This window comes from Amphiprion ocellaris, chromosome 15 (assembly GCF_022539595.1).
Source record: "Amphiprion ocellaris isolate individual 3 ecotype Okinawa chromosome 15, ASM2253959v1, whole genome shotgun sequence".
In the NCBI taxonomy this organism is placed as follows: Eukaryota; Metazoa; Chordata; class Actinopteri; family Pomacentridae; genus Amphiprion; species Amphiprion ocellaris.
Window position 1 is genome coordinate 30,616,588 of NC_072780.1, and position 15,125 is coordinate 30,631,712.

The 15,125-nt window shown below is 34.8% G+C and overlaps 2 protein-coding genes across 2 annotated transcripts in view; one reads left to right on the plus strand and one right to left on the minus strand.

Moving 5' to 3' along the window:
• Positions 1 to 2,746, plus strand: part of ints8 (integrator complex subunit 8) — a 27,882-nt gene extending 25,136 nt beyond the window's left edge. The window contains exons 24-28 of the mRNA XM_055017600.1: positions 376 to 426; positions 542 to 615; positions 694 to 758; positions 1,141 to 1,184; positions 2,522 to 2,746. Of these exons, the coding sequence (XP_054873575.1) occupies positions 376 to 426; positions 542 to 615; positions 694 to 758; positions 1,141 to 1,184; positions 2,522 to 2,638 (351 nt within the window). The 3' untranslated portion in view covers positions 2,639 to 2,746. The remainder of the gene's footprint in view (positions 1 to 375; positions 427 to 541; positions 616 to 693; positions 759 to 1,140; positions 1,185 to 2,521) is intronic.
• On the minus strand, positions 2,664 to 12,052 carry LOC111569251 (G1/S-specific cyclin-E2-like). The gene is made up of 12 exons (XM_023271278.2): positions 11,999 to 12,052; positions 11,015 to 11,046; positions 9,866 to 9,923; positions 9,714 to 9,767; positions 8,936 to 9,072; positions 8,577 to 8,706; positions 7,933 to 8,079; positions 7,652 to 7,747; positions 6,178 to 6,312; positions 4,905 to 5,016; positions 4,525 to 4,682; positions 2,664 to 3,366 (listed from the first exon to the last, which is right to left on the minus strand). The coding sequence occupies exons 2-12, from the start codon at positions 11,026 to 11,028 to the stop codon at positions 3,295 to 3,297; spliced, it is 1,113 nt and encodes a 370-aa protein (XP_023127046.2). The 5' UTR covers positions 11,029 to 11,046; positions 11,999 to 12,052; the 3' UTR covers positions 2,664 to 3,294.
• Between the last annotated feature and the right edge of the window lie 3,073 nt (positions 12,053 to 15,125).

The following is a 15,125-nucleotide window of genomic DNA, read 5'->3' on the forward strand; positions in this document are numbered from 1 at the left end:
AAATGTTCCTCTGTACCTCTATGGAGATATTCCATTAAAAATCAGCCGTTTCCAGCTAGAATAGTCATTTACCACATTAACAATGTCTACACTGGATTTATCATTCATTTAATGTTTTCTTCATTGAAAAGAAATTAAGCTAAACAAAAAAAATCAGTTTTGTACAAAATATCTCCAAGCAGACGAATGCAAAACATACTGAGCCAGTCTACATCAATATGTCAAAAACCAGAGAGAACCATTCTGCCACTTCATAGTTTTACTAAATATTAACGTGGACGAGGCTTTAGAATAAGTTCAAACACTGGAACACATCAGAGTCTCTGCAGTTTCATCCCATTAATCCCTTAATGACCCCAGGACTTTTACTTTCAGGTTCTCAAGAGGATGATCAAGTGCTGCTCCATGATGAACTGTCACACCCAGGTAGAGTCCAACCACACGTCTGACAGTCTCATTTAACTACCAGCTGATAAAAATCACAATTTAATTAACACGACGCTCCGAAATCCTTCTAAACGAGGCTGTGTTTGATCATCAGGTGGCCGTTCTGTGTCAGTTTCTGAGAGAAGTCGACTACATGACGGCGTTTAAAGCTCTTCAGGAGCAGAATAGGTAAAGAAAGACACATTATAATACATTATATTACCAGCAGAGTTATTTCTAACTACTGGAACATTCTCCTCTCTGCAGTCACGACGCCATGGACTCTTTCTACGACTACATCTGGGACGTCACCATCCTGGAATACCTGACTCGTATCCTTTCTTACTCATGTTACCAAGTACAGATCTTGAAAAACAGTAAACATTTCAGAGTCATTTCAAACAGGTTTTGTATAATTCTAGACAATTTCAAACAATTTCATTGTCATTTACAACATATTTTTGTCATTTTGGTAAATTTTTTGTGTCATTGTAGACAATTATAGTTTTATTTTTGACATTTTTTTGTCACTTGGAACAAATTTTTGTAATTGTGGACAATTTCTACCTCAATATGCACAACTTTTGGGTCAATGCGGACAGTTCTAAACTCATTTTAGACCATTTTTGGGTTATTTTGGACAGTACAATTTACACTAAAACGCTTACAGGAGATAACTTCAGAGTCTGTTTTGCTTCCTGACTGCGTCGTCAGATATCCACCACAAACGGGGAGAAACTGAGAAGAGACAAATAGCGGTCAGTCGTCAAAACCTCACAATAAATACAAATACAAACGTATACAAATCACAATGTAAAGTCATCTCAGGCCTTAAGATTATGTTTCTAACAACTAATTTCCTAATTGCTTATACAGAAATCTAAATTCAAACTAGTGGAGTTGCAGCCTGAACCACCTACAGGTCACTGATCAACTGGCAAACTCAGGTTTAATTCTGTTGCAGTTCAATTAAAATTGATTTCCGCATTACTCTCATTATTTTATAGCCACACGCCTGTTTTAAGTTGCACTTTAAAATGTGTTTTTCAGGCATACTGTACAGTCATCACTTCATTTTATCTCATTAAACATTTGTGTAGAATTCTGTCATAACGCTTTTATTCCGACAGGCTATGTGGTTATTTTATTGTTTTTGATGCACTGTATTTTAGCTGTTGCTCCCTTGTTTTAACAATTTATTACCTTTATCATTATTGTTAAAGCACATTGTGATTTTGTATCTGTGAAAGGTGCTATATAAATATATTTTACTTTAACCCTCCTGTTGTCCTCATTTACAGGCACCAAAAAATATTGTTTCCTTGTCTAAAAAAAATCCAAAAATTCAGAAAAAAAAAATCCCCAAATTTCTGAAAATTTGCAAAACCTTCAGGAAGAAAATTCCAATAATTCCTTAAAAGTTTCCCTTAAAAGTTTTATTTATAAAAAAAAAAAAAAAAAAAAAAAATCCCCCAAGTTTGGCAAGAAAACTCCTGTAAATATTTTCAAAAAATGAGTAAAAATCTTCCAAAAAAAATCCTAAAGGTATCTAAAGTGATTCCTTATATATCAGTAAAACTTCTAATATTTTCTTGAAGAACATTCACATAAAAATCCAGCGAAATTTGCTGGATTTTGGTTGTTTTTTTTGTGAATGTTAAGAAACTTTAACATTTCCCAAAAATGTTGAAAATGTGGACATCAGAAGTTTCATTGTGAAAATATAAATTTTTTCCACATTTTTAAACTTTAAAACGAGTCAATTTGACCTGCAGGACGACATGAGGGTTAATGATGACTGTCATCCACTATACCCGTTTTAAATGAGCAAACTGCACAAAAAGATCTTTTATTTCCAAGAAACGCAGTCCTATTTATCTATTATTACGTTATCAGCTGCTGGTTTTACATTTACAAAGGATTTTTTAAAAAGATTTAATTCTAGGCCACCAACATAGTAACTTATTACATTATTGGCTGTTATTACTTCACCCGTTGCTCCAGCATGTAAAAATACAATGAAGAGACATTAAGCGAAGGAACAACCTGAAACATAAAACCCAGTTTTAACCTGCCGTTTCCTCGCTTTTTTCAGATAAAAGCTATCGGACAGACGGAGCTGAACACCAGCAACCCGGAGGAGGTTCTGCAGCTCGCAGCCCACAAGAGGAAGAAGAGATTCCTGCAGGCGATGGCCAAACTCTACTTCTAGTAAAAAATAAAAACACAAAGCAGCGTTTTGTTGAGGTGGGAATTTAAATTTTTTTTATTTTGTGGTAGAAAATAAACCTCTAAATAAATACAGCTGTTCATTTGTTCACTTGAGGTCATTTGTAATGCAGTGAAATATAAAACACCCTGAGTTACACAATAATGCATCGGTTTTAGCAGATAACTGACCCATTACTCAGCTCTGTACAGTATGTTTTCAAGTTATTGTTCAGGTCATTTAAAATAGCAGGCAGCTAAAATCATCTGACCCTGAAGGAAGCAAAACATTTCCTCTGAACATTTTAAAAGTAAAAACGATTGCACATCACATCATCATTTCCCAGAAATGGTTTTCAGCTTAAACCTTGACACTTGTATTTTTTTGTTGTGACAGTTTCTCATTTTCTGCAGCATAAAGCTAAAAAAAAAAAAAAAAAAAAATCAAAAAAACATTAAGACAAAAAAAGCTTTGGCCAAGATTTAAGTGTCTCTTAAAACACAGAATCGTCATCCTGAATAATGCTGAAGAGTCAGCAGTTGTGACGTTTTCTCCCGGTCAGACTGGCTTTCATTTTTCTTTCTCTAGTAAACAGAATCAGTGTTTGTGGTTCTTTAACGCTGTTCGTTCGTTCGTTCGTTCATCCGTCTTCCTTTGGTTCAGTGGTTTTTCTCTGTGCTGTTGGGTGGAGTCGGAAACTGGCCGCTCAGGATCTTTTCACTGGCAGCGTCCTAAAACAAAACAAAAAAAGACAGATTAAGATCTTTTTTCTGTGAATTTCTTAATTTGTGTGTTTAAATGTTGCGTTAGCATTTTAATTATTCAAACAACATTTTTCTCCTGGATTTTATAAAACATGAATTTGATTGATGACTACATTTTATCGTGATAAGGGTCATTCCACAATTGGAGGACATTTCACACGTCAAATTTCAAATAATCCACGTACAAAATACAGAAACATGCAGTTGTTGTGTAAATGTTCTTGTCAAGAGACCAAATCTAAAACAAAAAAAAAACTAGGAGAAAAGAATGTTTGAAAATATTTTTTTAAATACAGAATAAGTCTAGAGTTCCTCCTAAAATACCATTTTTCTTTTGTCTCACCCCCTGATGACCAAACTGAATCTCAAATAAACAGTAGATGTTTGGATTTTTTAGCCTATTTGGTGACTTCTGAGAACACAGCTACTCCACAAGGACAGAAACATGTCGTTTGTTGTCTTCTTCACAAGACAAAAGCCCTAAAATGAGTTCTACAGAAGCAGTTCTTGGGTTGTTCCAGAATTAGAGGACATTTTACATCCCACCCATCAAATCTTGATGATTTAATTCTTTTCAAATAGAGTTATTCAAGTGAAAAGTCCTGAATTTTTTTTCATATTGCAGAAAAATACCAATGTTAATGTATAACAACCCTGTTGCCACTGACATTTCGTTTCTCAGAAAATCCTCAAAAAATACTCAAAAAAATCCACCGAAATTCGCTGGATTTTGGTTGATTTTTTTTGTGAATGTTCTCAAAGAAAATATTAGAAGTTTTACTGATATATATGGAATCACTATAGATATTTTTAGGATTTTTTTGAAGATTTTCTCATTCTTTGAAAATATTTACAAGAATTTTTTTGCCAAATTTGGGGGATTTTAAAAAAAAAAAAAACTTTTAAGGGAAACTTTTAAATAATTATTGGAATTTTCTTCTTGAAGTTGTTGCCAATGTTCAGAAATTTGGGGAATTTTTTTGCAGAATTTTTGGATTTTTTTTCAGACAAATGAGGACAACAGGAGGGTTAACTTTACATTAGATTTTACCAGTGGGAATCACAGGACAGGCTCTAAACATGACATTTTTTTCCTTTAACTTTGTGGGATCAAACAGCACTAACCAGCATGGCCATGTAGTCTGAGTGCGTCTGGATGTTGTGTCTGTCTTCCATCTTTACGTTGGTAAACTCCTTCAGCACCATGCTGCCAGTACAGCCGACCGTCTCCACGAAGGGAGCCATCCAGTTCAGACAGGGCTGGAGGACGTCTTTGGACAAGCCTGAAGGAGAAAAACAAATGAATGAACTTCATCAGGTTTAGATCACAGCAGAGCCACTAAATGTGATGATGTGGATTGACAGCTGCATTTGGACATCAATATGTGATACACGCACTTAAATATTTAAGAATGAATTGATTTTTTTGAGCATTTTCGATGTTATTCTAGTTCTTCAGCTCAGGTTTTCCTGCTCTCGTGAAGGTTATCGATCCAAACTCTAACCTGAAGCTTTCTCAACTCTCTCCAGAGGTATGAAGTGACACAGAACCGAGGCAGCCAACACTCGATACTCGAAGTCCAGAGCCTCTATGTTGAGGATGCACAGATCTAAAAGCTGACAAACAACATTTAACATGAGCCATGGGACATAAATTTATTTATCTAGTACCGTTAAGAACAACGTTCACAAGGTGCTTTAACAGTTTAAACATGCAACACAGACAGTCAAGCAAGATATAGGAGACAAGTCAGAGCAGTCAACTAACAAATGGTAAAAATGATAATTAAATGAATAATTAACCCTCCTGTTTTCATTTACAGGCACCAAAAAATATAGTTTCCTTGTCTGAAAAAAATCCAGAAATTCAGCAAAAAAAAAAAATCCAAAATTTCTGAAATTTTGCAAAACTTTCAGGAAGAAAATTCCAATAATTCCTTAAAAGTTTCCCTTAAAAGTTTTATTTCAAAAAAATCCCCCAAATTTGGCAAGAAATTTCTTGTACATATTTTCAAAAAATGAGTAAAAATCTTCCAAAAAATCCTAAAAATATCTAGTGATTACATATATATCAGTAAAACTTCTAATATTTTCTTTAAGAACATTCACATAAAAATCAACCAAAATCCAGTGAAATTCACGGATTTTGGTTGATTTTTATGTGAATGCTCTTAAGAAACATTTTTAACATTTCTTTTTTCCCAACAAAAAATGTTCAAAAATTTCCCAAAAATGTTGAAAATGTGGACATCAGAAGTTTCACTGTGAAAATATATTTTTTTCCCCACATTTTCAAATTTTAAAACGGGTTAATTTTGACCTGCAGGACGACATGAAGGTTAAGAAGATCAGCCCTCATGTTAAACAGGGCAATTAGGGAGTTTCAAAATTAAAGTATAAGAAGAATCAGGCAGCTACAAGTAAAATAAAACAGAACATTTAAAATAAACAGGATATAATGTGAAATAGAACATTAAAACTAAACAAAGCTAAAAGTAAACTTCACATAAAAGCAAGTCTATAAAAGTGGGTTTTCAGAAGTGATTTCAAAGACTGACTGCAGGTCGTTCCAAAGTCGAGGTCCTGATGGAGAACACTCAGTCACACTTAGACCTAAACCTGGACTTTGGAAGGCCCAGCTGAAGATCTGAGGCTGGCAGCAGGATCATACGGCCTCAGGACATGATTTCACCGTCTTAGTAAGATCTGATACAGCAGCTCTGAGTTGAGTCCATTTGTGAGGCTTTAAGTATTAAAAAGCTGAATCCAAACACCTACTCGTGTCATCAGCAGGTAAGTGTCTTGAGGAAACTGCGGCTCCAGCAGGTCAGAGTTTGGGCTCATGGATGCGATCTGGAAGTAGAGGTTGAGCCACGACAGCGCCGTTTCAGGACAAAGGTTCCACTTCAACGTCTGCAAGACCAACAAGAAACTCAGAAGATGGTCAAGCTTTTTTATACATGGCTCAATATGTACTTGAAGGCCTTTTGAAGTCTATGGAATATAGCTTTCATACATTTTTATTAAAAGTACAAAACCTAGTATTTTTATGTTCATTATGATCATGTCTTTACAAATTCCATAATTATTTATTATGGAAACAATCACTTATTAATAAAAATGACTGGATATCACTATAAGGTCAACTATACAACTGTCTGAATTTAATAATAACCACCTTCTAATGAGCTAAACAATAATAAAATCAGCTGATTCAGAAATTGCTTTGATTGTGTTCTTTTTATTAAGTTGAGATAATCATGACAGATATTTCTTTTTTGCAACATATCAAATTTTATATGGAAAGTTTGTTTTTGGTCATTTTCAGTCCGTTTTGTGGGCATTTTAGGTCTTTTTGTGGTCATTGTGTGCATTTTTGTGACCATTTTCAGTCTGTTAGTGATAATTCTGGGTGTTTTTGTGGTTAGTTTGCAATTTTTTGTAGTTATTTTGTGTCTTTAAATGATAATTATCTGTCTCAGTCATTTTGTTTTTCTGTGGTTGTTTTGTGTGTCTTGGTGCTCATATTGTGCATTTAGGGTCATTTCCAGACTTTTGTGGGCATTTCAGGTCATTTTGTTGTCATTTTGCGCCCCTTTATGACCGTTTGCAGTAAATTTAGGTGGTTTGTGGTCATTTTGTAACTTTATATGATAATTATGCATCTCTTGGAGTCATTTTGTATCTTTCTGAGCCTTTTGTGGTCATTTTGTGTTTCTTGGTCAGTTTGTGTCTTTGCTCGTTTTTGGTCATTATCAGTCTGTGATCGTTTTGACTCTTTTTATGATAATTTTGTGTCTCATTGAGTCATTTTGTGTCTCTGTGGTCATTTGTTATTTTGTATTATAAAATAACACAAATTGTATCTGTGTCTGAGAAATGACTTTCAACTAAGTTCCCCATTACAGAAACAGCTCACTTAAGTGTGTTGATTCCAGATCACATGACCTGCTCCACATGATGTCATTTCCTCCTGAAGAAAAGTCTGGCAAGACTCCAAGGCTTTCTGACTTATTTAATATAAAGTAATCAACAGGTTTACTGCAATATCTTTAGAAATAACTTTCAATGTTACTCAGTTGTATTTATAATATTTAGAAGAATCTTTCTGTAAAAATGCCATGTGGTGTTTGGTTGGAGGCAGCCATGTTGATTTTAGACCTGAAAACAGTAAAAATGTCAACTATGATACAAAAAGTCTCTCAATTCTATATATCGACTCTAAATGTTAATGTGCTTTTGACAGCAGTACCTTCAAAATAATGAGCTCCATCTGAAGAACTTCCTCTTCGTAGTAGGTTCCTGCCGTCACATAGGCCATCTCAGAGACCTTTGGAGGACAAGTTTCCTGGAAGGAAATAAGATCAACTTTATTGATCCGTCATCAGGGAAATTTAAATGCTGCACAACTTATCGTTTCAGCATCGATAAACATTTTTTAAATTCTCTTATCACTGCTGAGCTTAACTTTATTTATTCTTTAGATACTTTTGAGGAAAAACACACTTGATCCCTTCCAGTTTTCGTTCTTACCTCCATCTTTGACGCTATAAACAGGCAGGTGATCCCGATGAGCTGCAGAATTCCCTTTTCTATGTTGTTCTGCTTCAACATGAAGCGGTCGAGGTAGTCCTGAGCCAGGTAGAAGGTCTGTCGGTGGAGAGTGTGGGCTTCACTCACCTGGACAGACAAACACGTCGTTAAATAAACCATCAAAGGTAAGGTACGACTTTTTAACTTATACTCCTCACAATATATACCAAAACTCTGTCTAAAGGGATAAAACATTAAAGCATGCAACGCCTGAATAAAGGTTATTTTGTTTTATATGACATTTGGTTTTGGCAACCAGTGTTTTATGCAATTTTTTTTATAATATAATAGAACTTTATTGTCATTGTAACAAGTACAACTAAATTAAAAATGCAGTTCACAGTTAGGCCTAACTAATATAAAACCAGGGTGGAAAAATAGCTTCATCAATAAACAACAGATAAAACACTAGAATAAATTAATGAAACAAACATATTCACTTCCTATATATTCTCATTATTGCACTTATTCCACAGTTTAACAGAGCTGAGAGTGAGTACTGCTGTTTTTGCTGCTTCTGTTCTCCTCAAACACAAACGTAAACTGATCTCTGGAGACGGAAATAGTCCAGCTGAAAGATTTACCTCGATTAACCAGTCGAGGAGGATGGATCTCATCCTGATCTGGAGGCTCGGGTGTTTCAGCAGGAAGGCTGTGCTGCGTCGCTGATCCTGCTTGTTGACGAGCATCAAAACGTCATCAGAAGCTTCCCAGCTGTAACACAGAAAGAAATAAAGCTGCTATGGTTAGACTGGGAAAAAGAAATCTGCAACTGCTTCTCAAAATGTGACAATTTACTGCTTTTTCTTGGTCTTAAATGGAAGTAAAATGAATACTTTGGTGTTCTGAACTATTGTAAATGCAATCCTTAATCAGCAGAACGCTGATTTCAGCGTGAGATCTTGAACGGTGTGAAACTACAGCTGACTAATGTGATAATTACCCGTTATGAGGCTGAATCAGTGATTGTGCAGAACTGATAGCCGGACAGTTGGGTTTGTCAGAGTCGATTACTATTGGCTTCTCCGAAGAGTTGATGATGATACAAGCTTCAGAGACGTCTTCAACAATCACCAGGTTCTGACGAGGAAACCAGAAATTACACTGAGAATTAAAATGATATAAAAACGTGCGTGCAGGGACTCAAAACGTGTCCGAAATGCTCAAAATGGGCCCAGAATGACAAAAACACATCCAAGATAAGATGAAAATTTGTCCAAATTTAGTTCAAATTAGTCTAAAATGGTAAGAATTGGCTGTAAGAGTGAACACAACAGTCTTTGTGCACTCAACCTTGTCTAGAATGACTCAAAACTAGTTGAAAATGAATTAAAAGTTGTCAGAAATTACAAATATTTATCCAAAATTCAATGAAAAATTTGTTTGCAATGACTCAAAATGGGTCCAAAATGCTCAAAATTTGTCCACAATGGCAAAAATTTGGCTGCAAGAGTGAACACAAGAGTCTTCATGCACTCAGACTTGCCCAAAATGACTTGAAGATTGAACATAATGAAAATCAACTGAAATGTATCTAGAATGAGTTGAAAATCTGTCCACAATGACTAAATACTTTTTGGAACCCGGCTAAGACAAAAGAGTCAATGAAGAAAAAGGTTCAGAGATGCCTTCAAGAGTCACCAGGTTCTGACGAGGACACCAGGAATTTCACTGAGACACTAGACGGCAGACACAGTATTTGCTTTAAGAAAGAAACAAACCTTCTCAAGCTGGAGCTTCGCCAGCGGCTGATCCATTGTTCTGCTGTTGTTTGGCTGCAAAGAAAAGTTGGTACAAGTTTTAATAAAAGAGCATCTAGAAAAATCTTTACATGCTATTTAAAGCTATAAAGTACATCATTAATCCATCTTACCTTTGTTCCTTTTCCTTTATGTCTAGAAGCGTTTTCAGATCTCCTGCGCTGGCGTCCGCTGCAAACACATCACAGTACGTTCAGTTTGGAGTCTCACAACAACCAAAGCAACCTCATGATACAATATTTACTTTATGAATTAACTGAAAACTACTTAAAATTTGTCAAATGTTCAAAAAATTTGTCTAAAATTCAATAAAAATTTGTCTGCAATGAATCAAAGTGGGTCTAAAATGCTCAAAGTTTGTCCACAATGGCAAAAATTCAGCTGTAAGAGTGAACACACGAGTCTTCATGCACAGATTTTTACTTTTCAATGGTGCTGGAATGTGTCGTGATGTGCCGAGCTGTTGGGAAATTAGCCAAACTTGACGCCACAATCACTGTACTCTATATTTCTCTTCTTTTTAAATGCCGGAAAACATCCATTTGCAGCAGATTCTGTCAAAAAAAAAAAAAAATAAAATAAAATAAATTAAAAAAATCAAAATCGGTGCTCCAGTGAAATTCACTGGATTTTGGTTGATTTTTAAGTGAATGTTCTTAAAGAATATATTAGAAGTTTTACTGATATATATGTAATCACTTTGGATATTTTTAGGATTTTTTGGAAGATTTTTAAAAAAGGGAAAAAGGGAAACTTTAAAGGAATTATTGGAATTTTCTTCCTGAAGGTTTCACAAATTTTCAGAAATTTGGGGAATTTTTTGCTGATTTTTTCAGACAAGGAAACAATATTTTTTGGTGTCCGTAAATGAAAACAGGAGGGTTAAAGTGATTTTATTTTATCTCTTTTTATCTGAGTCGTACAATTTCATGAGGATTTTATTGTTTAATTTTGTTTTATTTCTAGGATTTTAAGGCATGCTTTTAATGTCTACCTTTTAAATCATCCTTGTAATTAATTTCTTTGCCATCGTAAAGCACTGAATTGCCTTGAGCAAGAATTGTACTATATAATAAACTTTCCTTGCCTTTCCTATGTGGGATTGTAATCAAAAAAATTGCATTTTTCTTATATTTTGCAATTTATGCCAATGTAATAAGATTTTTTAAAGTTCTTTTTCCTCCTAGTTGTGCTGCTTTCCAAGAGGTACATGACTTTAAATTGCAGTAAAATGAGAGTAAATCAGCAGGCGATGTTCTTACCTTCTTCTAGTCATGGCAGTGGCTGCTGTTCTCTGTGAGAGAAGAGAGGAAGTAGTGTCAGTATTTATAGGCAGGTCTCCAGGTGCAAACGGGAGCAGAAACTACGAGCTGCAGCCTGTCTGGGTGGCATGAAACCCGCAGCTTCAGGAATAGTTTAACCTCATCAAATATCACAAAGAAGCGCGTTAATTGCTCCCATTGTGGAGCCACACAGAAGGACAATGTTGCTGCCTTGCATCAATCTAAGCTTATTTCTGCAGAGATTAAGGGATATTTGCACCTCATCAAATGCGCAGACATCAAAAAGAAGCGCTTTGATTGTTCCCATTGTGAAGCCATGATCTACTCAACAGTGCTGCTTTGCCTTGATGAGGTTATTTCTGCTTTATATTTTCTGCATTTGCACGAAGCAAGATGACCCAGAACAACACAAAGAGGCAGTGGAAAACTCCACAAGTGCTGCCTCCGTGCAGCCACAACACAAAGGCCCAAAGAGGACATTTTGTACCCAGAAACACGTAATAAACGCTTTGAGTTTGATGCAAACCCATCACAAGCGACCACTATTATATCTCCTGTCAATTCTGCTCCACGTTCGGTGTTTAGATGAATTAAACCACGAACAAAGTATTTAAAAAGCGCACTCAGTGGAAAGTTTTGCTTTACTAATAAATGCTCAGAGGATGCAAACTTTGCTTCCCTGCCTCTTTTAAAGTCTTTCTGCTTTATTAATAAGTCCGAACTGTCAACAAACTAATCTTTCATCGAGCCAACGTTAGCTAACCTCAACGCTCGACACAAGCGGCCAGTTCGAAAACAACCCAGTTCACAAACTAAAGCAGCAAAATAACAAACAACAGGCTGCTTTAAGTGAATCCCAGTTAATCTAATGCTGCACACGAAGGTTGCCGGAAAAGTTCAACAGTAAAAATACGATATAAAGAGGTGAAATAGCCGATTTAAAGTCTAATTACTGCGGCTTACCCGCCTTGGTTCCGAGCCCAAATGAAACCTGTTTCCGCGCTGGCGCCAACGTCTCAGTGTTTATGACTCATTGCGCATGTGTATAAATACTCCCGTCCGTAAACCGTTTAAATTAAAGTTTTTTTAATTAAGACATAACATTTATCTTTTAAAGTGAAGCGGCTCCGTTTGTGTTTTTGTCGATATTTTAAATGTGCTTTGCTTTAGTTTCAAAAAGTAGTTACGCTAATTTATAGCAATAAACAACAAGAAAGTCGCGAAAAGTTCTCACAGGAAGCCGAACGCAGCTTACCTGAATCTTATGTTTCGGTTTAAGTGTAATTATTTCTTTATTGTTTGAGAAAACGTCTGAAAATCCCATAAATTTAAATTCATTTGTCTTTTTATTTTTCTGTCAGTTGAATTTTCCGGTCTGCCGGTGGTGGGCGGAGCTACGTGTCAGACAGCCAATAGGAGACGAAGCTGAGCTGAGCGCGTGGTCCTGAAGCAGGAAGTAAACAAAGCGGCTTCCTCTTTTTTTGTTTAAACTTTATGAACAACAGAAAACGTAATTAATGTCACTGAAAAGTTGTGCAGACGGTGTTAAAATGCGTCTGTTTTTATATTTAACTATAAGAATATGTTTTTATTAGCTAACGTATGTGAATTAGAATTAACTTTGAGTTTATTTGAAGCTTTTGTACAAACTTTTAAAGGCTGTTTGGACGAAACCTGCTTTAAAGAGTTCTGGAAACAAACTGCTTAACAATGAGACTGAACCAAAACCTGCAGCCAAAAGAAACAAACAAGACTGGATGGATGTGAAGCCTTTTCAGAGCATTGCTGACTCCATCCATCTCTGACGGTATGCCTTCAGAAAGATGAAGACCACTGTATGGTACGCAGCTCAGTTTATTTCTGAATTCTTAAACTATGAAACTGAAAGTTCAGGACCTGCAGCTGAAAACTGAGACTGTATGTGACAGTTTACCTGTCTGACGTGCACAAAATATGCATTTTAAAAAGTATGAAGGATATATATATTTCAGCAGCTTAAACTAAAGCATAATGTGGTCCAACTCCTATTTTTATCTTTGTAGTTGCATCAATTTCATTAAAAAAATATTTTCTTGTAATAATTTAGGGACTGAAAATAAATAGTACAAACAAGTCTGGTTTCGAGATGAAAAGTCACTAATAATGTTATAGATTTGTTGCATCAATTTCTATTAAAATTTTTTTTCTTGTAATAATATAAGGATTTATAGTCTGGTAAAATAAACAGGACTGGTTTCAAATTTTAAAAATTGCTAATAATGTTATGAATTTGCACAGATTTGACATCTTTAAACAAATTTCTAATTGTTAACCTTTAACTTTTATTCTGTATGTTTCATTTTTCACTCTCATCTTCCAGCCCAGTCTTATAGCTGGAATAACAATATATTTGAATCAATTTAATCATTTGTTTTGTGCACTTTGGTGGGAAACATAAAGTTGATTTTAAAGGCCGACAGAGTAAAAATTCAAGAGTTCTAATTTACTCATACAGTGAAAACACAAACACAAGTGACCAGTGTAAAACATGCTAAAAAAAACATTCCTTAAACATAGAAAAAAATCGTAAATAATGAGGAGTAAAGAGACTGTGAAACTAAAGTGCAGCATCTACAGTAAAACGTCCTGTTAGATCCATTCTAGTCTCCAAGACAGGGCTAATTTGTGATTAAAACTAATTAATGAAGTCACTGCCTTTGCTCCATGTGGAAAAGCACATCTCTTTAGAGACACTCATATTGCTCCTGCTGCTTTTTGACAGTATTTAAGAAAAGATAAGATAATCCTTTATTGTGCCCCACGCCAGGGGAAGTTCACATTGTTACAGCAGCAACATTTTTACAGCAGAAACAAACATATGCATAATAATAATATGTACAATATGTACAAGGATGAAAATGAATAAATACAGTATTAACACACTGTAGACTGTAAACAGAAATATATTTAAGGAATAATAATAATTTACACTAATTCATTTAATGTACAAGTATCTGATAAATAAAGGAAATAGTCCTAAACAGCTGGAAGCAACAAATGAAATTGGGATTTGAAGACAAGCAGTCTAACACAGTGTGGATCCTGGCCTCTGGGATAATATATCATTATAAGAATATAAAAACTTCTTTCTTTCTTTCTTTCTTTCTTTCTTTCTTTCTTTCTTTCTTTCTTTCTTTCTTTCTTTCTTTCTTTCTTTCTTTCTTTCTTTCTTTCTTTCTTTCTTTCTTTCTTTCTTTCTTTCTTTCTTTCTTTCTTTCTTTCTTTCTTTCTTTCTTTCTTTCTTTCAATAAAACCCTGATATTGGCCCTTCAATATCCATCCCATACATTTGAAAACTGCACTGTTAACTCCACCAAAATGGATAAAACAGGCAAATTTTAAGATAAATCCTCCAGGTGAATCTAGTGTATATAAGGCTGGATAGCAACATGTAGATATAAAGTGAATGTGTATCGTTTTTACAGGTTAACATGAGCTAATGTCGCCCCCAGCTGGGTAAAGACAGAATTACATTACTAGTCTGATGAACAGTGAAACACTACTATCATATCTTATGTTTAATATAAATACAAGCTGTTAACATGACAGCGTTTATCACATTATTGACATTATTTACAGAAAAAAATAACAAAACAAACAAAAACACAACCTTTCACATGTTAGAATATATTAAAATGACTATTATACATAACAGTATTACAAATATCCTTAAAACTTTTGTAATGTGATTTAGGGTCATGCATTATAATCACTGAATTATAACATACAACATAATGTACACACAAGTACTGCCATGTGAATGATCTTTTAGTATTTTATTCATACATCCTGCATTAAACAGTATTTAGTGTTTCAGTGTGTTATTCTCTCTTTTTGGTTATGTTGACTTTCTCTTGGCGTTTTCTTTTAGCATTTAAAGCACATTAAGTTGCACTTTTTGCATGAAATGGACTTCACAAGTAAACTTACTATGATTAATAGTTTAATTAGGGCAAGAAATTAGGCCCAAATACTCGAGAATTTCCTCAATAGACAATCATTAAATATTAAACATTATAAAAACAACTAAATTTTAACAGTTTCATGTGTG